General features: G+C 56.3%; 3 protein-coding genes and 1 long non-coding RNA gene across 5 annotated transcripts; all 4 read left to right on the top strand.

Annotated features, from left to right (window-relative positions):
- The first annotated feature begins 139 nt into the window (after positions 1-139).
- LOC133262164 (serine/threonine-protein kinase Chk1-like) lies at positions 140-6,687 on the top strand. Of its 2 annotated transcripts, XM_061441113.1 has the most exons (12): positions 140-298; positions 892-1,115; positions 1,592-1,656; positions 1,731-1,800; positions 2,322-2,510; positions 3,254-3,358; positions 3,435-3,530; positions 3,604-3,712; positions 3,975-4,152; positions 4,804-4,935; positions 5,031-5,132; positions 6,459-6,687. In XM_061441113.1, the coding sequence occupies exons 1-12, from the start codon at positions 234-236 to the stop codon at positions 6,552-6,554; spliced, it is 1,431 nt and encodes a 476-aa protein (XP_061297097.1). In that variant the 5' UTR covers positions 140-233; the 3' UTR covers positions 6,555-6,687. The 2 variants fall into 2 exon arrangements, with proteins under 2 accessions (XP_061297097.1, XP_061297096.1); XM_061441112.1 differs by lacking the exon at positions 6,459-6,687 and having other exon boundaries at positions 3,631-3,712; positions 5,031-5,186.
- Positions 6,688-11,799: 5,112 nt separating this feature from the next.
- Positions 11,800-15,799, top strand: LOC133262177 (uncharacterized). The gene is made up of 6 exons (XM_061441122.1): positions 11,800-11,832; positions 12,069-12,291; positions 13,619-14,066; positions 14,255-14,326; positions 14,743-14,814; positions 15,724-15,799. Exons 1-6 carry the CDS (start codon positions 11,800-11,802, stop codon positions 15,797-15,799), a joined length of 924 nt encoding a protein of 307 aa, XP_061297106.1.
- Positions 15,800-16,195: 396 nt separating this feature from the next.
- LOC133262173 (uncharacterized) lies at positions 16,196-17,377 on the top strand. Its single transcript, XR_009741235.1, has 3 exons — positions 16,196-16,292; positions 16,765-16,836; positions 17,269-17,377. It is a non-coding gene; the product is annotated as an uncharacterized LOC133262173 (long non-coding RNA).
- A 56-nt stretch (positions 17,378-17,433) lies between these two features.
- LOC133262178 (uncharacterized) lies at positions 17,434-19,846 on the top strand. The gene is made up of 4 exons (XM_061441123.1): positions 17,434-17,705; positions 17,812-19,172; positions 19,286-19,387; positions 19,799-19,846. Exons 1-4 carry the CDS (start codon positions 17,552-17,554, stop codon positions 19,844-19,846), a joined length of 1,665 nt encoding a protein of 554 aa, XP_061297107.1. The 5' UTR covers positions 17,434-17,551.
- The last annotated feature ends 6,930 nt before the right edge of the window (positions 19,847-26,776 follow it).

The following is a 26,776-nucleotide window of genomic DNA, read 5'->3' on the forward strand; positions in this document are numbered from 1 at the left end:
TCTCCCTCCCTATCCAGAACGGGGGGGGGGATAGATTTTGGGGGCGTTTTACGGCTTTTAATCAGTGCGGGTGAAATGATGGGGAGCAGCAGGGCTGCCCTCTAGGGCGGGGGAGCGGGCGGGCGCGGGGACTCAGGGCAGCAGGGGGCGGGGCTTGGGCGCTGCGCGCGCAGGGCGGGGCGGGACGCGGTTGGCGCTGGCGGGAAACGGGAACGGAGGAGGAGCGCCCGGGGATGGCGGTGCCGTTCGTGGAGGACTGGGACCTGGTGCAGACGCTGGGAGAAGGCGCCTACGGGGAGTGAGTGCGGGGCGCCGGGAACGGGAGGGGGTCGGTCGGGGTTGTTGCCTGCGGTTGCGCGCCCAGTGTGTCCCCGCAAGCACACAGGCGGCGGGAGTCTCTTGCGTGCCCCCTGCTTGGCTGGCGCAGGCCCCTGCGTGTCCGCTGCTTCCCACTGTGCCTGCTGCTTGGGCGTTGTGTGCCCCTTATGTGGCCACTGCTTGGCTGTTGCGTGCTCTGTGTATGCTCGCCACTTGCCCCCTGCTTGGTGGTTGTGTGCCCCGTGTGTGGTCACTGCCACTGCTGCAATGCCATTGGGTGCGCTGTGTATGCCCACTGCTGTTTGCCCGTTGCTTGCCCATTGCATGCCCCTCGTGTGCCTGCTGCGTGGCCACTCCATGCCCTGTCTTTGCCCACTGCTTGGCAGTTGCATGCCCCTTGTGCACCCACCGCTTGCCCATTGCATGACCCTTACGTGCCCACTGCGCGTCCCTTATCCGCCCATTGCATGCCTGCTGCCTGCACCTGCATCCGCTGCCTGCACCTGCATCCCCTGCCTGTCCCTGCCTGCAGCCCATCTCTGTGACAGCCTCTCAGGCCCCTCTTGTCCCCAGGGTGCAGCTCGCTGTCAACCGCCGCACCGAGGAGGCCGTGGCTGTCAAGATCGTGGACACGAAGCGAGCGGCCGACTGCCCCGAGAACATCAAGAAGGAAATCTGCATCAACAAGATGCTCAACCACGAGAACATCGTCAAGTTCTATGGGCACCGGCGGGAAGGTGCCACTCAGTACCTGTTCCTGGAGTACTGCAGCGGCGGGGAGCTCTTTGACCGCATCGGTGCGCTGCTGACAGACACCTCTTAGAATCTAGAATGGTTTGGGATGAAGAGACCTTAAAGCGCATCCAGTTCCAAGGCAGGGACACCTTCCACTAGAGAACCTTGCTCCAAGCCCCTGTGTCCAACCTGGCCTTGAACGCTGCCAGGGATGGGGCAGCCACAGCTTCTCTGGGCACCCTGTGCCAGCGCCTCAGCTCCCTCACAGGGAAGAGCTTCTGCCTAAGAGCTCATCTCAGTCTCCCCTCTGGCAGGTTCAAGCCATTCCCCTTGGCCTGTCCCTACAGGCCCTTGTCCAAAGCCCCTCTCCAGGTTTCCTGCAGCCCCTTTAGGCACTGGAGCTGCTCTAAGGTCTCCCCTTCAGGAGCCTTCTCTTCTCCAGGCTAAACAAGCCCACTTTTCTTTGCTTGTCTTCTCATTAGAAACTAAATCCCTAAATGGTTGAGAATCTCTTTCCATTCTTTTCCCCCTTACACAGAGCCAGATATCGGGATGCCAGAGCCAGAGGCGCAGCGGTTCTTCCAGCAGTTGATTGCTGGTGTGGTGAGTGTGGTGGCAGTGCTGGTGACACCAGTGGTGGTCCCTACATGGTGCTGACCCTTCTCTGCCATCTCCAGGTCTATCTGCACAGCATCGGCATCACCCACCGTGACCTGAAGCCAGAGAACCTGCTGCTGGATGAGCGAGGTGAGGCAGGAGGGCACGTTCTCTGTCCATTCATTTTGAGTTTTAATTTGAATTGATTTGTACCTTGCAGTTTGGCCTCTGTGTGCCCACTGCTCGGCTGTTGCATGCCCCTTGTGTGCCCACTGCTTAGCTGTCACGTGCCCACCACGTGGCCACTGCAGGGCCATTGCATGCCCTGTGTTTGCCCACCGCTTACCCACGGCGTGCCCCTTGTGTGCCTGCTGCATCGCTGCTGCTTGACTGTTGCATGCCCCTTATGTGGCCGCTGCTTGGCCATTGCTTGACCTGTCCCTGCATCATTTACCTGTCATCTGTGCACTGCTGGCCTGCTGCCTGTTCATTGCATGGCCTTGATGTGCCTTCTGCCTGCCTACTATGCACTACGTGTGCTCACTGCTTGCCTGCTGTGTTCCAGCTGCTTGGCCATTGCGTGCCCCTTCTGTGGCCACCACTTGCCCTCTGCTTGCCCATTGCATGCCCACCCTGCCTGACTTTAAATTCCTTCTCTTTTCCATTTTCAGATAACCTGAAGATCTCGGATTTCGGCCTGGCCACAGTCTTCAGGCACAACGGCCGGGAGCGGCTGCTCAATAAGATGTGTGGGACCCTGCCCTACGTGGCCCCAGAGCTGCTGCGGTGCCCTGAGTTCAGTGCGGAGCCTGTCGACGTCTGGGCCTGTGGCGTGGTGCTGACAGCCATGCTGGCCGGAGGTGGGGCTGCCCCATGTGTGTGGGGCACACATGACGTGCTCAAGGGACACAGGGGAAATGCATAGAGGGAGGTGTGTGGAGCTCTTGGGATGGGAATGGGGGTGACCTGTCAAGGGAGGGGATTCTCCCCCCTGCTGTATTCTGGGGAGACCCCCCCCTGCAGCCCTGATTCAACTCTGGGGCAACAGCACAAGAGGGAGCTGCTGGAGCAAGGCCAGAGGAGGCCATGGGGATGCTGCGAGGGCTGGAGCAGCTCTGCTCTGGAGCCAGGCTGAGAGAGCTGGGCTGGGGCAGCCTGGAGAAGAGAAGGCTCCTGAAGGGGAGACCTGAGAGCAGCTCCGGTGCCTAAAGGGGCTGCAGGAAACCTGGAGAGGGGCTTGGGACAAGGGATGTAGGGACAGGCCAAGGGGAATGGCTTTAACCTGCCCGAGGGAAGACTGAGATGAGCTCTTAGGCAGAAGCTCTTCCCTGTGAGGGTGTTGAGGCGCTGCACAGGGTGCCCAGGGAACAGGGGGGCAACACAATGGATGCAGTGCAGAGATGCCTGGTGTGGGAGATGACCATTGTCGTAGGTGGTAGTGCTAGGTGCTTGTGCACGCTGCAGGGCTTTGCATGTTGCCTGTTCTAAAGCCCCAAAGCAGTGGTGTTCATTCCCCCTCCCTTTGCAATACCTCTCCATGTGCTGCCTCCTTGGCTGCGTTCTCCCCTTCTCATGGTGCAGTAACAGGTTTCCCCTCCGGCAGAGCTGCCCTGGGACCAGCCCAGCGACAGCTGCCAGGAATACAGTGACTGGAAGGAGAGGAAAACCTACCTCCCGCCTTGGAAAAAGATTGATTCTGCACCCTTAGGTGAGCACCCAGTACCCCCAGCAGTGCCCCATGCCATGCTGGGATCACCGTTCCCACCCCTCTCCATCTCTCCCAGCTTTGCTGCACAAGATCCTGACAGAGAGCCCTGCGGCAAGGATCACCATTCCCGATATCAAGAAGGACCGGTGGTACAGCAAACCCCTCAAGAAGGGTAAGGGGACACGGGGGAATGTGTTCGTCACTCCTGATTTAGGGAATTATTGGGGTGTCTCGTCCCGTTGCAGGCGTCAAGCGGGCTCGTGTGTCCGCAGGGGGGGTCTCTGATTCTCCCGGTGGCTTCTCCAAGCACGTCCGATCCGATACGGACTTCTCACCAGTGAAGAGCCCGCTTGGGTGAGCCCCTGATTCCCTCCGTGTCCCTCTCCATGCCCTGGGGTATGTAAGTGCTGTGTCACTGTTAGGCCATGCAGTTCTTTGCACCTTCCAGGGCTTTCCCTGTGTTTTCTCCATGAGGTGGGTGGTGGAAACCATGCACAATGAAGAGCCCCTCGCCAATATCCTGCTGCAATTCCCATGCTGAAATATCCCTGCATTCCCCATCCTTGCAGCCTCTCCTTCACACCCCTATAACACCCCGTCTCTCCTTGCATTGCAGTGAGGAGAAAGTGAGCTACTCCACATCGCAGCCGGAGCCGGGCACTGGTGGGATGCTCTGGGATTGTGGAGCAGCTGCCATCGACAAGCTGGTGCAGGGTATCAGCTTCTCCCAGCCCGCCTGCCCTGAGCACATGCTGGTCAACAGCCAGCTCCTCGGCACCCCGGGCTCCTCACAGGTATGGGGCTCAACTCTATTGGGGTGCAGCTCTGCAGTGTTTGGGGTGTAACTCTGCAGCATATATAATTCTAGGGAGCAGCTTTGCACTATTGGTCATCTTTGGATGTGATTTTGCAGCATTTAGGAAACAACTTTGAAGTATCTTTAGCAGCAGGATGCACCTTTGCAGCATTTATGATACCAAGATGCAGCTTTGCAATATCAGAGATGCAGCTTTGCAAGGTTTTATCATCTCCAGAAGAAACTTTGCAATGTTTTCTGTGTGTCTTTAGGGTATTTCTAGCAGCAGGATGCAGCTTTGCAGTGTTTAGGGGCTGCTTTGCAACTGCAGTGATTGGGATGCAACTTTTCATCCCATTTATAACCTCGGAGCCCAACTTTGCCGTGTTTATTACATTTGGGATGCAACTTCACATTATATTTGTGAGATTCAGAGGCAACTGTGCAATATTTATGCCATTAGGGAGCAGTTTTGCGGTACTGGGATGCAGCTTCGCAGCGTTCATCATGTTTGGGATGCAGGTTTGCATCCTGAGTGATGCAGCTCGCAGCCTTTGCCATCGGGGGGTGCAGCTTTCCAGGGCTTACCCTCGGGACTGCTGCAGCCTGGTGGGATTTCTGACCTTTCCCATGGTTTTGGGGCTGGCAGAGCCCCTGGCAGCGCCTGGTGAAGCGGATGACGCGCTTCTTCACCAAGCTGGACGCTGACGGCTCGTACCGTGCCCTGAAGGAGGTGTGTGAGAAGATGGGGTACGGCTGGAAGAAGAGTTGCACCAACCAGGTGGGTGCTGGGGGGCGAGATCCTGGGGTGCGGCCTCCCTGCTGTTGTATCTGTAAGTAACTCAGGGGATCCTCCCTCCTTGCTGCTGTTTTCAGGTCACCATCTCGACTACGGACAGGAGGAACAACAAACTCATCTTCAAGGTGAACCTGGTGGAGATGGAGAGCAAGATCTTGGTGGATTTTCGCCTCTCCAAGGTGGGCACACGGTGATGCACAGTAGGTGCAAGGTGATGCAGGGACTTGCAAGGTGGTGCAAGGTGATGCAGGACCCTGTTAGGTGGGTGCAAGGTGATGCAGGACCATGTTAGGTGGGTGCAGGGTGATGCCGGACCATGTTAGGTGGGTGCAAGGTGATGCAGGACCATGGTGGGTGGGTGCAAGGTGATGCAGGACCATGGTGGGTGGGTGCAAGGTGATGCAGGACCATGGTGGGTGGGTGCAAGGTGATGCAGGACCATGGTGGGTGGGTGCAAGGTGATGCAGGACCCTGTTAGGTGGGTGCAAGGTGATGCAGGACCATGGTGGGTGGGTGCAAGGTGATGCAGGACCATGGTGGGTGGGTGCAAGGTGATGCAGGACCATGGTGGGTGGGTGCAAGGTGATGCAGGACCATGGTGGGTGGGTGCAAGGTGATGCAGGACCATGTTAGGTGGGTGCAAGGTGATGCAGGACCATGTTGGGTGGGTGCAAGCTGATGCAGGACCATGGTGGGTGGGTGCAAGGTGATGGAGGACCATGGTGGGTGGGTGCAAGGTGATGCAGGACCATGGTGGGTGGGTGCAAGGTGATGCAGGACCATGGTGGGTGGGTGCAAGGTGATGCAGGACCATGGTGGGTGGGTGCAAGGTGATGCAGGACCATGTTGGGTGGGTGCAAGGTGATGCAGGACCATGTTGGGTGGGTGCAAGCTGATGCAGGACCATGGTGGGTGGGTGCAAGGTGATGGAGGACCATGGTGGGTGGGTGCAAGGTGATGCAGGACCATGGTGGGTGGGTGCAAGGTGATGCAGGACCATGGTGGGTGGGTGCAAGGTGATGCAGGACCATGGTGGGTGGGTGCAAGGTGATGCAGGACCATGGTGGGTGGGTGCAAGGTGATGCAGGACCATGTTGGGTGGGTGCAAGGTGATGCAGGACCATGTTGGGTGGGTGCAAGCTGATGCAGGACCATGGTGGGTGGGTGCAAGGTGATGGAGGACCATGGTGGGTGGGTGCAAGGTGATGCAGGACCATGGTGGGTGGGTGCAAGGTGATGCAGGACCATGGTGGGTGGGTGCAAGGTGATGCAGGACCATGGTGGGTGGGTGCAAGGTGATGCAGGACCATGGTGGGTGGGTGCAAGGTGATGCAGGACCATGTTGGGTGGGTGCAAGGTGATGCAGGACCATGTTGGGTGGGTGCAAGCTGATGCAGGACCATGGTGGGTGGGTGCAAGGTGATGGAGGACCATGGTGGGTGGGTGCAAGGTGATGCAGGACCATGGTGGGTGGGTGCAAGGTAACACAACCTCTCCCCATGCAGGGTGATGGCCTGGAGTTCAAGAGACACTTTCTGAAGGTCAAGAGCAAGCTCAGCGACATCATCAGCACCCAGAAAGTCTGGCTGCCTGCCACCTGAGCCCCAGCATGCCCCCTGCCTCCTCCTCCTCTTCCTCCTCCTCCTCCTTTTCCTCTTCTTCCTGTGGGGAACACCCAACCAGCCGCATGCTTCAGGTTTTAAAGGTTCAATAAAGTCCTTGGGGACACATGAAGCGATGCTTCCCGCAAGTAGGGAGGCTGCAATGGGTCCCATCCTGCCACCGTCCCTGCAGGGTGCAGGGATGGACTGGTGGGTCCGTCAAAATACACCCAAAATGCCCCAAACGCCTGAAATTACCCTAAATTATGCACAAGCAGCCCAAATTGCCCCCAAACCAACTCAAAACCTTGCAGAAGTGCTCCAGATTGCACTCAAACCGCCACATCCCAAAGTGCAAACATCCAGCCCCTGCTCCCAGGCTTAAGGGGCCAGGATAGAAAGCTGGTGCTGGGCTCACACAGTGAGCTCTGCAGTGCTGCCAACAACACGGGTAGCCACTCTTACACTCTTCACAGATGCAGTTTTAGGTGGGTAAGTAAGGGAGGATATCCGTGTTGGTGATACTGTTCCTGAGGTCACCACGTGTAGGACATGCTTGGAGCAACCTGCTCTAGTGGAAGGTGTCCCTGCCGGTGGCACAGGGGCAAAACTGATGAGCTTTAAGGTCCCTTCCAGTCCGTCCCATTCTGGGATTCTGTGTCCTATGCTCAGGCTCTAGGCCCCATTGGAAGGAAGGAAAAACTCAACCAAAACCAGTTTGAATCGCCCCAAAATAGCAAAAACCAACCCAAACTGCCCCAAATGGCCTTAAAACCAGAGAAAAGTGTCCCAAGGCCACCCCAAGCACCCCTAAACCTGCCCAGATTGCCTGCAAAAGGTCCAGTATGTCCCAAAGAAAACTAGAAGTGTCCCAAAATATCCCAAACCAGCCTGAAATGCCCCAAACCGCCACAACAACCCACGCAAATTGTCCCAAATCAGCTCAAATGACCCCCAAAATGGCTTTGATGGTCCTAAACCAGCCCCCAAATACCCCAAAATGCCCCACAAGTCCCCACAGCAGCTCAACATTCACCTCAGAATGCCCCACAAGTCCCTACAGCAGCTCAACATTCACCCCAAATGCCTCCAGACAGCTGGAATTACCCCAAATTATGCACGAAGAGCACAAACTCTGCCCCAAACCTTCCAGAAATTCCCCCAAACCGCCTTCAAAAGCCCCAAATGACACTCAAACCACGAGATCCCAGAGTGCAGACATCCAGGTCCTGCTCCTAAGCCTAAGGTGCCAGGACAGAAAGCTGGTGCTTGGCAATGATCCGGCAGAGGAGCAGGTGAGTAGAGGATGGGGGGGCTCCTCCGAAGAAAGGGGGGTAACAGCTGGATTTGGGGCTGATTTCCCTAAAAAGACCTTTCCGTGACGGGCTGTGCTTGTGGTGGCCCCAGAATACTCCAAACCCCTGATTCTGGGTCTGCAAAGGTTGGGGTAGGGGGGCTGGTGTGGGGGGTACCCCCCCAAAACCCAGCACAGCCGGTGGAGGGGTGCGGTGCGGCGCCGCTCGCTGCTGCCATCTGTGTGCAGAGTTCGGTACTGCAGGCGGTGGTGGTTGGAGGCGGTGCGCGGTGCGGCGCCGGGCCATCAGGGATGTTCCTGCTTAGAAGCAATTGCCAGAAGCAGATGCAAGGCGTCTACAGGCCTGAATTCCAACGCGTTGTTTATCATGCCTCACCAGAGGGGCAGGTTCCCACCCTCAGAGGGGTCCCCTCTTTCATGTTCAGGTGCTAAGTCATCCTCATGCTAAAAACTCAAGTTATTTCAGCTAAGGCCTAATGGCTTGGTCTCAATTTCCCCCCTTTTCCTTAAAATTGTGCAAATTCTTTTGCACAGTCCATAGTATGCACACCTCTTGAGCTACTGTAGGAACTTTCCACCACGTCCACAAATGAACAATTGTTAATAAAGCCGTAGTCAGCAGTAGCACAAGCACAGGGTAGACCGGTATATCAAAAAGTTGAGTTGCTGTAAGAGGTTGCCATTTTGTCCCTACCAAGAAAACTTCCCACCAGTGGTGCTCTCCAGTTTTCTTGGTGTCAGTGATGATTTCTTCGATTTCTTCTACATTATGCTTAACAGCCCATATTGCTTGGTGAGAAGTTTCGTTGGCCTTCTGCATCATCTTCTCCAGCTCTGGGTCATAGAACATTTTCTTTAGCATTTCTATTTTCAGTCCAATCTGTAGGGCAGGTATATCATGGTATAACACATCAGTATCTTGTATTAGTTGGTAAATAGTGACAGGGGTGGTGTAGTTAAAATCGCATCCAGTGATTTTGGTAAAATTGCACACACAAAAGTTAGTAGCATTTGTTTCTTCGATACACCTGTCAATTGTTGCATTCTCACACGTGGTTCTTATACAAGTGTCGTGGTTTAAACCTAGCCAGACAGCTTGTTCACTCACTCCCAGTGAGTGGTGCCGGGCTGGAAGCAATTGAGGCCCCCCCCCCCCCCCCCCCGGGGCTCTTCTCCTTTCCAGCTCCCAGTGGGATGGGGAGGAGAATTGAAAGAATGCAACTCCCACGGGTTGAGACAAGAACAGTCCAGCAACCAATCACCACCGCTACCACCACCGACAACAATGATAAGAGAAAATAACAAGGTGTCGTGGTTTAAACCCAGTCAGGTAACTCGTTCGCTCACTTCCCCCCCCCCCCCTTTCTTGCCCTCCCCCTGCTCCCGGAGGGACGGAGAGGAGAATCAAAAAGAATGCAACTCCCACGGGTTGAGATAAGAACAGTTTAGTAACTAAGGTATAACACAAATCACTACTGCTACCACCAATGATAATAATGATAAAGGAAATAACAAGGGAAGAGAATACAACACCTCAGCACCAGCTGACGGATAACTCGCCCCCCAAGCCCGACCAAGCTCCGACCGATACCTCCTCCAACCCTGCAGTCCCCCAGCCCTTCCGGCTAACTCCCAGTTACATCCTGGGCATGACGTGCTGTGGTATGGAATACCTCTTTGGTCAGTTTGGGTCAGGTGTCCTGTCTCTGCTTCCTCCTGGCTTCCCCTCCCCCCTGGCAGAGCATGAGCCTCACAGTGTCCTTGGCCAAACCAAAACATCTCTATCAGCTCTGTTCCCGAGCTGAAAGTCAAAACACTGCACTACACCAGCTACCAAGAAGGAGAAACATGACTGCTACTGCTGAACCCAGGACACAAGGGAAGAGAATACGATACCACCTGCTGATCACGGGCCCATCTATATGTCACATCTCTGCCCTGATGGCCTGAAGTGTCATGGGCCCACCGGGCCAAAAATAATTCACCCTTATGTTGCCTATCTAAGTCCATCTGTGCCACTTCAATCTTAGCAGCTTTATCCACTTGTTGGCTGTTTTGGTGTTCCTCAGTGGCCTGACTCTTGGGTACATGAAGATCTATGTGGTGTACCTTCACCACCAGGTTCTGCACCCACTGTGGCAGCAATATCTTGCCACAGTGCAGCAGCCCAGATGGGTTTACCTCTGCTTTGCCAGTTGCTCTGCTTCCATTGCTGCAACCACCCCCACAGGGCATTTCCCACCACCCATGAGTCAGTATAGAGATAAAGTAGTGGCCACTTTTCTCGTTCAGCAATGTCCAGGGCCAGCTGGATGGCTTTCACCTCAGCAAACTGACTCGATTCACCCTCTCCTTCAGCAGTTTCTGCAACTTGTCGTTGACGACTCCATACAGCTGCCTTCCATCTCCGAAGCTTTCCCACAATACGGCAGGACCCATCGGTAAACAAGGCATCCTGCTTTTCACTTTCTGACAGTTTATTATATGGAGGGGCCTGCTGCAGATTTTTGCTGGGGCTGAAGTATGTAATAACACAACATTTATTGCAGTTTTACTTATGGGAGAAGCCTCAGTGTGTCCTTATATATGGACAAGGCTGCCTTGGAGTGCAAAGGTACAAAGAGTTTTCAGGGTGAGCATCTAAAAGAGAAAAGAAACCTGTTAGAATGTACCTAGATTTCCGATGCTGTGGTGTTAGTGAGCTCCAAGTGCCCATCGGATGAGCTTCGGATATCGCAGTTGTGAAAGCTGCCTGCCCTGAAGTGTTTGCTCTTCCCTTCTGCTGGTGGTGCCGCATGTTCTGCATGAACAGTGATTTCCCAGAGCGAGGGGACTTTAAGCCATGAGGCTGTTTCTTCCTCTCAGGCTGGGTAACAGCGAGGGCGGGTGAGGCGGGCAGGCACGGCAGGAGCCCTCTCTCGATGCTGTGGGGATGAGGGATGGAAGCCATCAGGTGAGCTGGATTCACTGGTTCCTTTCCCACCTGCAGAGCTGCCGGGAGCAGCAGGCAGGGCACAGAGGCCTCTCTCTGGCTGTCCGCATGGGCAGCAAACACTCGTGAGCGGCCACTGCAGATGAGGCAGAAACCGGGGCACCGGCAAGCAAATGAGGTGTGTGGGGAGCCAGGGTGCCGTGTCCCACCTGCCCAGTGTCCCAGCGCTGCTGGAGCCTGTGTCCCGGTGGGAAGCCTGGCTGCGGGGCTGGGGCTGGGACAGGCTGATGCTGGTCCCTGTCTCTGGGAGCTGATGCTCCCGTGGAGCAGTTACACAGGAGAGGAGGAGCTTTAGGAGAAATCCTGGCACTCCAACAGAGCAGCCCCCAGGAGCACCAGGAACACTGCTAGCAAGTAGCTGGATGGACCGCCGCCTGTGCATAGACACCTTTTCTTCTGCCTCCTCTGCTTGGGGCTGGCTCCTTGCTTTAAACCCTTTACATTCACCCTTTAAAACATGTATGTTTTTAAGACTCCACTTCCCAACCCAGGGCTTTGGTTGTGATTCTGCCTGGCTTTTCTAGAAAGCACTGGGTTTGTTTTGTTGTGATTTTTTTTTTTTTTGGGGGGGGGGGGGGGGTTGTGGCAAAAAACGAAGGGGGTGACACTGTGACTTACCCTCCTCCTGAAGTCCCCAAGTGCCTCTGAGAGCCCAAGTCACGACAAGCCCAGAAATCACCCTGTGATTTGGGAGAGGCAGCTCTGCTGGGAGTGGATGGACACCTTCAGCCCCAAACAAGGCTGGGAATTGGGAATGAACCATGGAAACTGGGTCAGAATTAGAAAATCTCTTCCTGCCATGGACTGGGAGGGAACTCCACCTAAAAGTGGAGTAGAAAAAGCTTGCAGCGCTGCAAGCAGAGAGCTCCAAGCATCCTGGGCTGTGTTTCGGCATCTCTATCTGCTCCAGCTGGAATGTCTCCCTGCCTGGAGGCGTGATGGGAGATGGCTTTGTGAGAGGCTGTGACCAAGTAAGTAGTCCACGTACCATGTGTGTGCCCCTGGCATCTGGGTAAAAAAGCCTCTCTCCAGCCATGCCAACTTGCTCCATCTCCCCTGCTCATCTCTTCTCCTGCCCTCCAGGGCTGCTGGTGCCTTTGCAACAGGCTGCAGAAATCTTGGAACCCTCAAGAGTAAAGTTGCTGCTGTGGGATCCCCAGTGCTGCTTCCTGGGCTGGGTAACAACACGCAGGTGTACTCCGTGCAGTGGGAATACCTCAGTGGTGCCAGCTCCCACACCGTCCTGCAGTACTACAAGGGATCCCACAGCCCAGCCATCCACGCACCCTACGCAGGACGAGCTGTTTTCCGTCCATCCGATGGATCTCTCCTGCTGGAGGAGCGTGTCCAGGAAAGTGACAGTGGCATCTACAAAGCAACTGTCAACATGGGAGACAGGGAGAGCCTGAAAATCCTGCTGGAAGTCCTCAGTAAGTGGTGGGCATGGGAGGAAAGAAGGGGGTAATGGGTGCAAGCAGGGCAGGGGCGTTACCTGAGTGTTTATGGACTATCAGCCTGTCATGCATGGAGGCATCACCAGGGAGACTCTGGGAAGAGGTTACCCAATATTTATATACTTCCAAGCAATTAGCAGAGCACATCTGTGTTTGCCTTGCGGTTACATCAGGTGAAAGTGATACGTGGATTGACTCCAACTCCTTAGAGTTGTAAAGTAGGTATGCTTTATTCAGCTGAGGTGCATGGGGGTTGCTCCTCCAAAAGCATGCGCACTCCCCTCTTTCCAGTTCCGACATCCTTGTTCCTTGCCAGTTCCAACAACTTCCAAGTACCAGTCAGGGACGGGTCGCTCTTAATTGCCTGCTGTAGTTCCTCCTTCCCATGGTCTCTGACAGTTTTGATACATTCCGACCCCCACACAGCCCCACAGTCTTAGCCCCACAGTCTCAGCCACAGAGTCTCATCCCCACAGTCTCAGCCCCAGAGACCCAGCCCCACGGTCTCAGCAACAGTCTCAGCCACAGGGTCTGAGGCTGAGAGTCTCAGCTCCAAAACCTGAGCACCAGAGTCTCAGCTACAGTCTCAGCCACAGAGTCTATATTACAGTCTCTGTCACAGAGTCTGACATTCAAAGTCTGAGACCCGGAGTCAGAGCCACAGAGTCTCAGCCCCAGTCTGAGCCCCAAAGTCTGAACCCCAGAGTGTTAGCCATAGACTTTCAGCAGCAGTCTCAGCCGCAGAGTCTGAGTCTGAGAGTATCAGCTCCAAAGCCTGAGGCCCAGAGTCTCAGCCACCGTTTCAGCCACAGAGTCTCAGCCTCTGAGTCTTAGCCCCTGAGTCTGGCCCAAGTGGTGCAGCAGGAGCAAGGACACAGACAGGGACGAGGATGAGGTACGGGCAGGAGCAGGCAACAGCTCCGCCTCTCTGCCTGCTCCCTGCCCCATGCCTGCTTCCCACCGCTCCTATCCCTGCCCCGCGGGGAGGTGGCCCTGGCTCAGTCCACTGCTGGTGAGGTGTCAGGCTTGTACAAGGTGGTCGTAAGTGTGAAGGAGGCGATGAAGGCCCCGCCTTCAGTTCATGCAGTTCCAACCCCCTCCCCAACGGCTGTTATGTCATTGCTGTTACGTCCCTGCTGTCCTTTCAGTGATGCCAGATCCGAGTCAAGCTTTTCCAGTGAGGACACATCGTTCTGGGACGAGCCGATTTCCCTTGCCTTCAGAGAGCACCCAGCACACACGCGTGGCAGACGCGCACAGACTGCACAAACACGTACTGAACGCACACGTGCTGCACGCGTAGATGTGCTGGTCTGTAACACGCCCCAGGTGGGGCAGAGCGACCAGCTCCAACGGCAGGGGATTGTCCCATGTCACAGTGGGGACGCACGCTCGCAGGCCCGGCCGATGCAACTCCTGCGGCGAGGCCCCATTGTGAGGTGTGAGGTGTCCCGGGCTGTATCTGCCCAGCAGGGCCAGCACAGCGCCAGATCCGCTGCTGGTCGCAGACGAGAGCTCCTGGTTTGGATCCCCAGCCTTGAGCCTCGTGTGGTACCAAAGGCGCTCAGGCCCTGTGTCGCTATGGCACCGCTGCTGCTGCTGCTGCTGCTGCTGGGCCTGGCCCCCGGCCTGGCCCGGCCCCTGGGGCCCTGCCCGGGGCCCTGCCGCTGCCGCGGGCGCCGCCTGGACTGCAGCAGCGCTGCCCTGGCCCGCGTGCCCCTGGCCACCCCCCAACGGCCCTTCTCCGTGCTGTGAGTGCCCTGCAGCTCCGGGCGCTGCCCCGGACACCCCGAGAGCGGCTCCAGGGACACGCTGCCTGTGGAGGGCTGATGGGCAGCGCCGAGGGGGCAGCTCCAGGCCGGCCTCACGGCCACCCCGCAGCCCTGGGGCAGGGGAAGGGTTTGTGCTGGGGGTGACGCTGCCAATGGCTTCTCCGCAGGGATTTCACTGGGAACGCGCTCGCCCTCATTCGCCCTCAGCCGTGGAAGGGATACCTGTGGGCTGAGAAGCTGTGAGTATCCACCGGTATCGGACATGGCACAGGGGTTCCGGGATCCCCATCCCTCCGCCGAGCTGCCGAGCTGAGGCTGTGCCGAGCACCGCACCAGTGCTTGCCACGTGCAGCCAAGGCCGAGCTGCTCAGCAAGGAGCTGTGTGAGTCCCCAGAGCTGTTCCGTGGCGAGCAGGGCCCTGGGCTGTGTACCTCCTGCCAACCGGGGCCATCCCTGGGCCTGTGGAACCCGTGCTCGGGCTGCAGTCAGGGTCAGCAGGCTGGGAGCAAGCCCCTGCTCCTGCCATGAGCGTGATGAGTCGTGGCGGGACCCGGAGAGATGCCGCAGTGACACTGCTGCAGGGTTGCTCCCCTGACAGCTCCATTGCACCCGAGAGCCGCGGGTGCCACCGTTCGTGTTCATCTGTCTCTTGCAGAGTCCTCCAGCACAACAACCTGCTGGCGGTGAAGAGGCGCTCGCTGGGGGGACTGCTCCTGCTGAGGCACCTGTAAGTACCCCCCTGCCCATGGTGGTGGGCACGGCCTCCCCCCTGCCCTGGCCCTGCTGCTCTACAGTTCGCCCCAGGAAGGGCTTTATTCCTGCGGGTATCCCGGCTGCAGCCAGAGCAGAGCAGGGTCTTGGTGCAGGGGCGGGCTCCGCAGGGACGCGCTGCACTCCCATTGCCCCACGGCCGAGCAGGAGCAGGTGGCTGCTGCCCTTTCCCTGCACAGACCTGCACGAGGCCGCCTCCTCCAGGGCAAACCTTGTGCATTCGTCTCCTCTCAGCTCGGATGCCCCAGAGCTGCCTTGGAGTGAGCTCATGGTGCAGCTTCATCGCCCGTGGAGAGGGGCAGGCACTTTCCATTCACCCTCACGATGGGGTGGGGACTCTGGCTGAGCAGGCCATGAAACACTCCCCACAAAGGTTCCTCTCTCCTTGTTTGCTGCAGAACAAGCCCCCCAGGCAGTGAGTTCAGGCTGGGACAAGGAACCTTTTGGTTTCTAGAGCCAGGCCAGAGGACTCCTGCGCACATCAGAGCAGGGCTGCGCAGGGAGGTGACGTTTAGGAGCTAAGGGAAATAGCCCCATTTTGGTCACATAGGGCGTTACAGCCTGTCCCTGAGGCCGCACACAAGAGGTGTTCTTGGGGCGTGCGTAAAGGACCTGCTCTGTTACCAGAGAGGAAAATCAGCCCTGAAATACCCCTGGTGGGATCAGAGCTGGGAGAACCTCTCTGAGCTGCAGCCACCCCCGTCAGGAGCATGACCTCCGTTTACACACCACTGCAAGCCAGTGCAGGAGAGAAACCCCACGTGAAATGAGAGCGATGGCACGTCTGTGCCGCCAATGTCAAAGCACCTGAGAGGAACCGGGACAGTGCAAATGTCACCAGCGTTTTGTGTTCTCCTGTTAACAGGGATTTATCTTACAACAAAATCCAGTTGATCGAGGCACGTGCTTTTGAGAACCTTCCTTTCCTGGAGACCATGTGAGTTATGGGAGTTCCTTCCTGGTGTGGTTGGTGAAGCATGGTTGCATTTAGAACCTTCTGGTGCTGGAAAAAGCTCGTTATTTTTAGAAGAAGGCCTCCGGTTTCTCCTGCTGAAGGAGCAGCCGAGCTCAGGAGCTCAGGGAGTGGCTGGTGGCCATGCCAGGATGGGGCCATGGCTTCTGCAAACACAGCAGGAATAGAAGCTGTGTCTTGAGTCTTGCTGTGTCCTGGAGCAGGCAGAGATGCAGCACGCATGCACTTCATCTCCTCTCCTGGACAGGTTAACAAACAGCAGGAGAGAAAATGGCAGTTTCCCCCCAGTTCCACCTTGGATGGGGCTGTTTCCTACAAATCAGTGCTGCTTCTCTCCAGCTTCCTGTGGTCTTCATTTCTGTGGTCTCCTGTTTCCCCAGAGGCCTGGAGGGAAATCTCATCACCCAGATCCGGAGCGACACCTTCCGGGCATGGCACGGGATGCAGTTCCTCCAGACGCTGTGAGTGTTCCAAGGGCTAAGGGTAGCTCAGAGCAGTGGCACTTGTCACTGTGTTCTGCTCACCTCTTACCCCCTGTAGGCAGCAGCATCAATGCTGAATGACAACTCTGTCAGGCCACGCCTTTGCCTGGCTGGGTGCAGGACCAGAGACAACGCTCAGGGACAGTGGGAATGTGAGAAATAGGGAAAGTCCTGTTGGAGGGAAGCCACCAGAAGGTGTGAGCTGAGGAGGAAAGAAAGAGATGTTGTGTTTTCCAGAAGCAGCACTTCTGGGCTTTCGCTCTCTGGGCTGGAGATAGTCAGGACCTGATGTATGTTGTGAATCTGCCCATCAGCATCTACCCCAGCTTGTAACCTTCAGCTCAGGCTCGGAACCTTCACCCCAGGCCCTTCCTCACACACGCAGCACTGAGCCCCTGCCACCGCTCTCATCCTGCACCCCCCGCTCACATGGGGTGTTGGTTCATTTCAGGGTCCTGCGCCATAACCCCCTGTCTGTTATCGAGGACACGTGGTTCTTCAAGCTGCCTTCAGTCACTCACCTGTAAGTACGGACTCCTTGTTAACGGCTTACCGTGGATCTTTCTTTGTGTCTCTGGGTGCCCCGTGGCCAGGAAAGCAGAGATCCAGCAGCAAATCCCACCCTTCTCCTGCTGGAGGCAGCGGCAGAGCCAGACAAAGGCTGAGCAGTCCTGGTGTGTCCCGTCTGCAAAGCCAGCACGGAGCTGCGACACGGACTCGAACTTGTCTGCATCCATCTCCCATGGGATCTGCAGGATCCCTTCTGGTTCAGACCCATGGGTGGGAGCAGGGCACAGCAGGAAGGAGAGACGGTTTTCCGTCTTTTCTCCTGGATTAGGTAGCAGCAGATCCCCCCCTGCGGCCGGCACAGCAAGCCGCAGGGACTGGGCTTGTTCCCGGAGCAGAGGCTGGTGCCGCCACCTCAAATGTAATGTGTTTCTTGAAACCCTTGCAGGGACCTGGGTGCCACACGAGTGACTCGGCAGACGCTGCTCATGCTGCTCCTGAGAACATCCCGCTTGGAAACACTGTGAGTGTGCGGTGGCTGGCTCCCACCTCCAGCAGATCCCAGCTGCTGGGACAGAGGGTCTGTGTGGGGAACAAACCCAGCACCACAAAAGTGTCCATTGGGACACAGGGAGCGAGGGGAAGTTTCCCAGAGCTGCAGCAGACACTGAAGCAGACCCCTGAGGCGTTTCTGTGCGCCACCTGGGTTGGAGTCGCTGCCCTGGGTCGCGATGCTGAGTGTTTGTGCACAACCTCTGTTCTTTAGCAAGCTGCCCATCGACACGGCCTGCTGCCTCTGCCAGCACAAGCACAGCACTGAGACCCCGTGCAGGACCCTCAGCTTCGACTGCATGAGCGTGTGCAACAGCACTGTTCCCCGCTGCGGTAACTGGCCCACAGCCCTGCCCATGTCCCCCAGCTATAGTGAACCTTCTGAGCCTGTGTCTGGCAGAAAGCTCTTTGTCACTGAAGTGCTCTTGGTGTGTTACAGCTCCCCTGGCAGAGACACCAGGGCTCCTAATGGGACCGGTGCCCCCCAAGAAAGGGAACAACAGGTCCGTGTTGAATCTCCAGCCTAAGGAGCCTTCACTCAGGGAGCAGAGAACCGTCACGCTCACAGTTGCCCGGAGCCTGAGCAGCCCCGATGCATCAGCACCTTCCCCTCAGCAGCTCTCGAGGCAGGAGGGCAACACCGCCAAGGAGCTGACGCTGATGCTGCGGAGCATTCAGCACGGGGGCTGGAGCAGCTCTATCGACACCAGGAGGCTCTATTTCCTAGCAGAGGGGCTCGTGGCACAGCTAAAGAACAAGCTGCACAAGGCCATGAGCATCCTGACTGTGAAAAGCCCCAGCACAGCCCGGCCAGCGCAGAGGGACAAGGGGCACGAGGTGGCAGTAGGGGAGGGAGGAAGAGCCATAAACTGGCAGCAACAGGAGCCGGGCTTAGGCTTGACCCGCGCAGAGTCCATCTTATGGGAAGCAGAGCGGAGCATGAACCTCAGCGACGTCCTCCCAGTCTCTAGTCACCAGAGAATACCCAGCCCTCCTGCAGCACAGCCCCCTGCACAATACCCAACAGAGGACCCAAATCTCGACCGGTCTGGCGAGAGTCAGGATCATTCCCACGCCATGGGGCAGACCAACACGCCTGATAGGATGGAGAATGAGGATAGTGCAGAAAATGAGGAGGAAGCACCATCCCCAACACAGGACTCTGCTGGGACAGATGAGGAGCAGAAGCAGCAGGACAGCGATGGGACAGTGGGCAGCGAGGGTGCAGAAGAAGAGCCCGCAGCAGCAGAGGGTAGAGCAGAGCAGAGACTGAGCACTATCCAGCGTTTCTTCTATGCTCTGGTGGCTAAAAACGGCCCCCCTGCTGCCAACAGCACACCAGAGGACACGGCTGCAGCAGAGCGTTCCTCTCTCGGCGGGAGACCACCCACCGCCCCTGCAAGCACCACCACACACGGGCAGCACAAGGAGCAGGAACCCCCGAGCCCAAGGGCACAGGGCAGCTCCAGCGCCCCGGGCGGTGCGGCCACACGAGGACCCCCCTTTGACACCCTGCTCAGCCGCCACCTACACTCTCTGGTGACAGATGGAGCCCTGCGCAGGTTCATGGCACAGGTGGCTCGAGCCCTGCGCAAGGACTGTGGCCTGCCCCAGCTCCAGCAGGCCTGCGCCGAGATGGTCTCGAGGACGGAGCTGCTCCTGAGGCTGCTGAGTGAGAGGCAGCGTGACCCGGAGCCCTCTGACCTCCTTGAGCAGTGTGTGCGGGAGGAGGATGCCGGCACCTCTCGTCCCCATGCCCAAGTCCAGGCCAGGGAGATGGGCAGTGAATCTGCAGAGACGGTAGGAGAGAACGGGGCATGGCTGCATGTGTGTGTCTGGGCAGTGGGGTATGGAAGGGGCCTCCCTTCCCTCCCCGCTCCTCTCCTCCCTGATGCACTCTCCTTTTCTCCCAGGAGATGGCCAATCACACCTATGACCGCTGGCTGCCGCTGGCCCTCTCGTTGTTACTGACCTTCATCACGTCCGTTGCTCTCCTGGTGCAGTGCTGTTTCAAGGTGAGCCAAGGACTCGTTTGTCAGAGCGCTGCCAGCCAAACCCTGGGGCTGGAGAGCACAGGGGCGGGGGGGGGGTTGCTCCCACAGTGCTCATGGGGCCCGGGTGCTGCTGCGGATGCCTGTGGATGTGCTGGCGAGCACAAGAGATGTCTTCCCAGACTTGGAGCTCATTGTGGTACCCCACCCTGGAGCTTGGAGGTGTTCAGAGCTTTTGGGAGCAGCTTGTCCTGGCTCCTGCCAGGGTCTGTCCCCAGCTCTGCTGTGCATCTTCCCAGCAGCTCCTTCCTTGAGGGGGGCTGCAGCTCCCTCTCATCACAGCCTCTGCCATCACCCCCTACCAGGCTCCAGCCTGCAGTCCCTCGCCCCAAGCATCCCCTCCCCAACTCCTGGCCTGGCCTTGCTCTGTTGCAGCACCCGTTGCTTCCAGCCGTGCAGCAATGCCCCTGCTCCCTGCCCTGAGCCCATACCCAGCCTTTCTGCATGGTGCTGCGGCTCTGGCGTGTCGGGGCCGTGCCCGGGCACAGGGCAGGGGCCCAATCGTTGCTGCGGAGTTTGAACCTCCCTTTGGGGGCCTTCTCCTCCAAATAGACAAATGAGCTTTCATGTCTTCAGAAGGCATGGCGCGTGTTGCAGGCGGTGGTTGAAGGGGTGGGGCGGGGAGCCTGCAGAGCTCTGTGCAGAGGAGAAAGGCAGAAATTAACAACGCTGAGGAGAACTCTGGGTCATTCCAGAGGCAGGGAGCAGCGGGGAGCTGGGCAGGGAGGCAGGGGGGGCTCTTCTTAAAGGCGTGGCTGCTGGCACAGCCTTGCATGTGTGTAGACGGCACTGGGCTGGAGGAAGAACCTTCCGGCTCCCCTGTGCTGCAGAATTCCATGTGGAAACCTCCATGTTCCGAGTCTCTGTCTCTCTGTCACCAGCTTTGTGCCAAGAAACGTGCCGAGGATTCCCAAGGCAGCAGCAGATGGAGCCTGAAGCGGTAACTCCTGCCCTGCCCTGCCCTGCCCCGCCCCAGCAGGCTCTGCTCCAGCAGCACCCAGCCCTGCCCAGAGCCCCCCAACTCCTCCAGCACTGGAGGGGTTCATCCTTTGCTTCTCATCCTCCTGCTCCTCCCTGTTTCCAGGTGCTTTCAGAAGCTGCAGCCCAAGTGCTGGAGCAGGAGCAAGGACAAGGACAGGGACAAGGAGCAGGCAAGGGCAGGAGCAGGCGCCAGCTTTGTCCCTCTACTCGGTCCCTGCCCCTTGCCTGCTTCTCACCTCTCTAATCCCTGCCCCGCAGGAGGCGGCCCTGGCTCAGCTTGATGCTCGGGAGGAGGAGTCAGATTTGGAAGAGGTAGACTCTGACATAAGGTAAATGTGATGGTGGCAGTGCTGGTGCCGAGTTCAGCTCTTGTTCCGTGTAGGAACTGCTGAGGGTTTCCTTCATGTTGCTTCCTTGGCTATATCCTTAGATGCTATTTCCTTGCTGTTATTTTCTCGGCTATTATTTCCCAGCTCTTATTTCCTTGATGTTCATAGAATCATAAACTCACCGAGTGGTTTGGGTTGGGAGGGAGCTTAATGCTCACTCACTTCCAACTGCCTCCCCAATGGCTTTTGTGACATTGCTGTTATGTCCTTGCTGTCACTTCAGAGATCCCAGAAGCTGGTCAGGGGTTCCTGGTGCCCATGTGTCAGCAGAGGACAAATGGCTTTTGCTTGCGCCACAAGCGCCCTGAGCCCCAGCGTGATGCTCCTTATTCATGGAGCAGGATAGAAGTTCTTCGAAGTCACCAATAAAACTGTTGGGTTGTTCGTTCTGCCCGTGTCCTGTGAGTTGATGGACGCACGCCTGCGTGTGTCTGAGCCTCTGTGTGTGTGCACGCAAACGTGATAAACACATAGATGTATTGGCTTTCGCAAATCATAGGTGTGGTTATGTGGGGATAACTGTACCAGTTTACAGTAACAGACACAAAGCTCGCTAAAGACACAAGATTAGACAACAAGTTAAAAAGGGCCAGAACTCTTGAGCGAAACGGAGTCACATAGCAAAACAATCTGTAAAAGAAAGACGTGGGGGGGGGGGGTGGTTGCGGGGATTGATATAAGAAAAGCTGGTGCCTGGAAAACATAAAGTACTTTTTATCTTAACTTAGGTTGTAGAAAGAGAACAATGTTTATGTTGTAAGTCTGTGGAATGTAGTGGCCCCACTAAAGATGAGTTAATTGTTTCACACTAGTCTTCCAAAGTATCTTGAGTTTTAAAGAACAATGTGTTGTAAGTCTGTGGTGAGATAACAGGATTTAGTGGCCCCACTAAACGTGTGAATGAGACACGGACTGGGTAACCTGGATCTGGAAATAATTCGACAGTCCAAGAAGCTAGAGATGCAGCAGTAAACGGAATGGAGAGAATCATGTTGGTTCTGTTACCTGAGGAAGAGGAACTGGAGATTCCAAAATCCAGTGAGTCAGAAGAGAAAGAGTTGAGTAAAATAGGGGGAGAACAGGATCTACATGGGAAATGGAAACTCCCTGATGGGAGGCAACTCCTTAATAAACCCTTGACCAGACAGATATTTGGAAGCATACATCAAAAGACTCACTGGGGCACACAGGCCCTGTGTGGCCACTTTTTAAGGGAGTATGGATGCATCGGGATTTTGGGGTTAGCGAAACAAAAGACTGATAAATGCATGACTTGCCAAAGAGTGAATAAAAAGCTTACGAGAAAAACTACCTCCAGGGGACGTGAAGTGGTGATGCGGCCATTTGAAAGCATCCAAATAGATTTCACTGAACTCCCTCCTGTGCAGAGGTGCAAGTTGCTATTAGAAATAGTAGATCACTTAACTCATTGAGTGGAAGAAATTCCCGTTGTCAGGGCTACAGCAAATACAGTATCCAAAACTTTTGGAACTAATTATCCCTAGATATGGGATGAGTAGCAGAATTGACTCAGATAGGGGAACACATTTTACATCAAAATTTGAACACCAAGTAACCCCAGCCTTGGGGATAAAATGGGAATTGCACACCCCACGGCATCCTCAAAGCTCGGGAGGAGTGGAAAAATTAATCAAACCTTGAAACAAACGTTAACTAAACTAATGATTGAGACCCAAATGTCCTGGCTAAAGTGTTTGCCTTTAGCATTTTTACGAGTTCGAACACAACCCAGATGGGCTTTAGGGATATCTCCTTATGAAATGACGTTTGGATTACCTTTTCTGACAACTCAAAAGGAGACTGCTACTTATGAGGGAGGAGAGGCGAGTATCAGAAGATACAGCACCACGATAGCTCAGACTCTGGAACACTTGAGATTCAAAGGACGGATTCCCTAGTCGACGCCTCTAGACTTTAAAATTCATCACATTAATCCCGGGCAGTTGTAGCACTGGGAGGGCCGTTAACAGCCGGAGCCGTTGAAGCTCTTCCCCCAGGTGTGTGTGCTCGCACACGTACGTGCCTGCGCGTGAGAACACGCGTGCAGCACCCGAGTGTGCGCGTGGGGGAGCGTGCCTGGTCGGGTCCCTTCCGGCGGCTCCCAAAAGAGCTCACTCTGGAGCCAGGAGAACTTCAGTTGCTTTTTTTAAAGCAACCGGGAGAGCTCAGCACTGTTTTCCATCCAGCCATCTCCAAGCCCGAGCACCCCTGATCCCACCAGTGAAGCACTGCGATTGGGGAGGAGAATATCCCAGCGCGAGGCTGGAGAGGTCTGCTCCTTCCGACGTTATTTGCCAGCCCCGGGCACCAGGGGAAGGAGAATGCACCTTCAGTTAAAGATGATGCAGGGAGGGGAGAGAGAAAAGGAGAGGATAAAGAGAACACGTGATGCCCCGGATTCAATCAGCCAGAAGCAAGGAGGTAGGTGCTGGTGCCCTCTCATTTTTAGATTCAGAGATTTGAGGGCCAGAGGGGACCGTGATGATCATCTGGCCTGACAGTCTGTATTATGTAAAAGCCACTTGAAGCCAGACAGTGCCACCAGCTTTTTAGAAGCAACAGCAAGCACTGGGGAGCTTATAAAGACTGTGATTCTCCCAAGGTAGAGGGATGTGGGAATGCCAGCACATCCCAGGTACAGAGGAGGCCAGATACATCCACCCCAGTGGGTACCATCTGAACAGGCAATAGCACCAGGGGAAAGAAAACATCGTTTCCCTTCTGTGCCAGGCAATTCCTTTGCCTAGCAAAGAGGGATAAGCAAGCACGGAGGAAAAAAAAAGCCACCCCTTCCTTGTGTTTTCCTTTTGAACCTTGCCTGGAAAAGGGATCCCAGCCCCGGGGTGTCTCTTGGCTGCTTTTGGTGTTTGCATCCCCCGGGGTGTCTCTTGGCTGCTTTTGGTGTTTGCACCCTCTGGATCCTGAGCATTCCCAGAAAGCCCGAGGAGCACCCGTCCCTCTTGCCAGGCCTGATCCACAGGCCACAAGCTTTTCATGCAGCCTTTGTCTGTACAGCACCTCCAATCCCCAGCTCGATGGGGATGGGATGCTCCCACCACTCTCTTGTGTCCCCAGACCCTCAGAACCGTCTCTCTCCCTGGCTTCCACGCTCCCTGGGATGCTTCTCCACCACCCTGATCTTTCCTGGGAGCAGTCACCAACTGCTGTTCCAGGTCTTCCTTGGGCTTCCCAGGGGTCCCAGCCCGAGCTCCACCACGTGTTCTCCTGCTCAGCTCCTCACAGCGCAGCCAGTCCATGCCCCCAGCAACAAATGTACCTGCCCCGAGCATCCTCTCTTGCCTGCCTACCGCCTTCCCGCCCCCAGCGAGCCCTCTCATGTGCACTGAGCATCACGCATTCCCTGGGAATGGAGGTGGCGGATGGGGAGGGGTCAGCTCCCGCCATGGGCACTCCGGGTTCCCATTTCAATGGCGCTTGAACTGGAGTGTGTGTGCAGGGCTGAAAGGCTCCCTATTAAATTGCCAATCTGATCACGTGCTGCCGGGATGTGGCCGTAGCTAAGCAGCAGCACCACCCCACAGCCGCTTCTTGGCTGGTGACTCCGCTGCTGGCTGCTCCTTGGAGTGCCCCCAAAGGAAGGAGCAACCAGCCACAGCACCCCAGGAAGGGTGAGGGGCAGAGCCAGCTCTGCGCAGCCCCGGGCACCACCCCACTAAAGGCTTTGGTACTCGATGCCCAGCTTGGGGGGGTCACAGCACGAAGCTGTCCCGCCTGCAGGTGCCCCCAGCACTTGAGAGTGTTCAAGGCCACGTTGGACACAGGGGCTCGGAGCAAGCTGCTCGAGTGGAAGGTGTCCCTGCCCGTGGCAGGGGTTGGAACTGGAGGAGATTTAAGGTCCCTTCTACCCGAACCAGTCCGGGCTTCTAAGACCATGCTCCACACCCCAAGGGGTGGCACCGCCGAGCTCGGGCCCGCACCACCGCTCCCGGTGCGGCCCCGCGGGATCCGCGCCCGAAGGCAACGGGCCCCGAGGGTGCTGGAGCGGAAGCGGAGCTGCCGCGGGTTCCGGCCGGGGCAGGGAGCGCCGCGCCTCAGCCCCGCGGCACCAAGGGGTCCGGTGCCTCCGGATGAACCCAGCGGTTACGGCCCAAAAGCGTGCTCTGCCCCGCAGCGCCCGCTCCCGGCACCGCCCGGAGCTCGGCCCGGGCATCCCCGCGCGCAGAGCGCAGCCGAGGCGGAGGAACAGCAAAGGGGCGGGGCGGGGCGGGGCGAGCGGCTCCGCCCGAGCTGGGGAGCGGCAGCGCGGAACCACGGCCCGGCGCAGTGCGCGTGCGCCGCCCGCAGGTGAGCACGGAGCAGCGCGCCTCCAGACGGAAGCACCCCCCGGGCAGTGGCGGCGCGTGCCCGCGGGACAGAGCGGCCCCGAGCGGAGACACCGCGCTGCCAGCACAGCGCCCGGCTCTCTGTGGTACACGTGCGACGCTCTGGCCGCAGGCGTGCCTCTCTGTGGTAGAAGGTGCGCTCTAGCCGCCTTGCTGTGGTGCATGCGCGGTGCTCTGGCCACAGGCCTGCGTCTTTATGGTGCTGGTAACGGCTCCACGGCCCGTTCAAGTTGTCAAGCAGGTATGCTTTTTATTCAGCGCTGAGACGCACGGGGATAATTCCTCAAAGTCACGCGTGCCTCAGTGTTGTTTCCCTCTGCGTTTATTCTCTCAAGTTACATATACTCGTAAGGTTGCGCAATACGCCTGTACCTATCCCCGCTTTGTACTAGAATGAGCTAGAAGGTCCTTTGCGCCTGTGCAGTGCCCCCTCTGGTCATGGGCAGGCCCTCAAGATGAAGTAACTGAGTCTTCCTCCTGTGGGTAGGGGCCCTCAAAATGAAGTAACTGAGTCTTCCTCCTGTGGGTAGGGGCCTTCAAGATGAAGTAACTGAGTCTTCCTCCTGTGGGTAGGGGCCCTCAAGATGAAGTAACTGAGTCTTCCTCCTGTGGGTAGGGGCCTTCAAGATGAAGTAACTGAGTTTTCCTCTTCCGGAACTTTTCGCCTTTTAGTCTTCACGTATGGCCTGTGGGTTTGGTCGGGGTCCCAGCCATAAACCATCTGCTTCTCCCCCTTCAGGCGTCTGCTTTTCCTTATCAATAGCTGCTTATCAGTAGAATCAGTCTGCTTTTCCTTGTCAATAGAACCAGGTGTCTGCTTTTCCTTTTCAATGGTTAGTGCCTTTGTTCTGCTTAGTAGGCGTGAGAGGTACAGACAATACTAACCCCCCTGTACGTTGGTTAACCCTGTATCAATCCCCCCTTTTTCTACAAAATTAGTTAATTCTTTTACTGTGTGATTTATGACAGAGCTATCCGTGTTCCTTCTATCGATTTATGAAGTGATTTTGATATACACTGTATTATGCCAGGTACAGTCATTAAAATGAGTAGTCCTATAGCTAAGATTAGAAGGCCTCGTTTAAGTATTTCCCTGAACCGTCCAGTCACTCCTAGGTTATTTAGCCATTCAAGGCTTCTGGCCAATCTGAAAAGGTGTCCGTTAGTACCAACAAATGTCTGTACCCCCTTTTTCTGTCCTTTTGCAAATTCTGTCGCAACGTTTTATATACTGCCGTTACCATCCAGAGTCTTTTTGAAATAGTTTCCTGTTTCTACTTGATATTTAAATTTCATTTCTTTTTTCAGTCTTCATCGTTTATCATAGATCGTTTACAATTTCAGGAAGAAAATTTTGTTATACCACAAGCAATCAGTATTAAAACAATTATCATTCCTGGCACCGGTTGCCTTAACCAGGAGAGATCAGGTAACCATGAAGGTAAGTTTTTCTACATTTCTTCAAACCCCCAGGAGGTATTGTCCTTGGCCATTTTCTGAAATCTTTTAGTTTGTTTCCAGATTTCCTCCTGATCTGTTTCAGGAACAGCAATTTTCATTGATTCTTGTTCCACTTGGATTATATCAGTGGTTTTACTTTCTGTTTCCTCTATGGTTGC

This window comes from Pezoporus flaviventris, unplaced genomic scaffold, assembly GCF_033815535.1.
Source record: "Pezoporus flaviventris isolate CSIRO_AGI_PZ_B2104156 unplaced genomic scaffold, CSIRO_AGI_Pfla_v1 ptg000191l, whole genome shotgun sequence".
Classification (NCBI taxonomy): domain Eukaryota; kingdom Metazoa; phylum Chordata; class Aves; order Psittaciformes; family Psittacidae; genus Pezoporus; species Pezoporus flaviventris.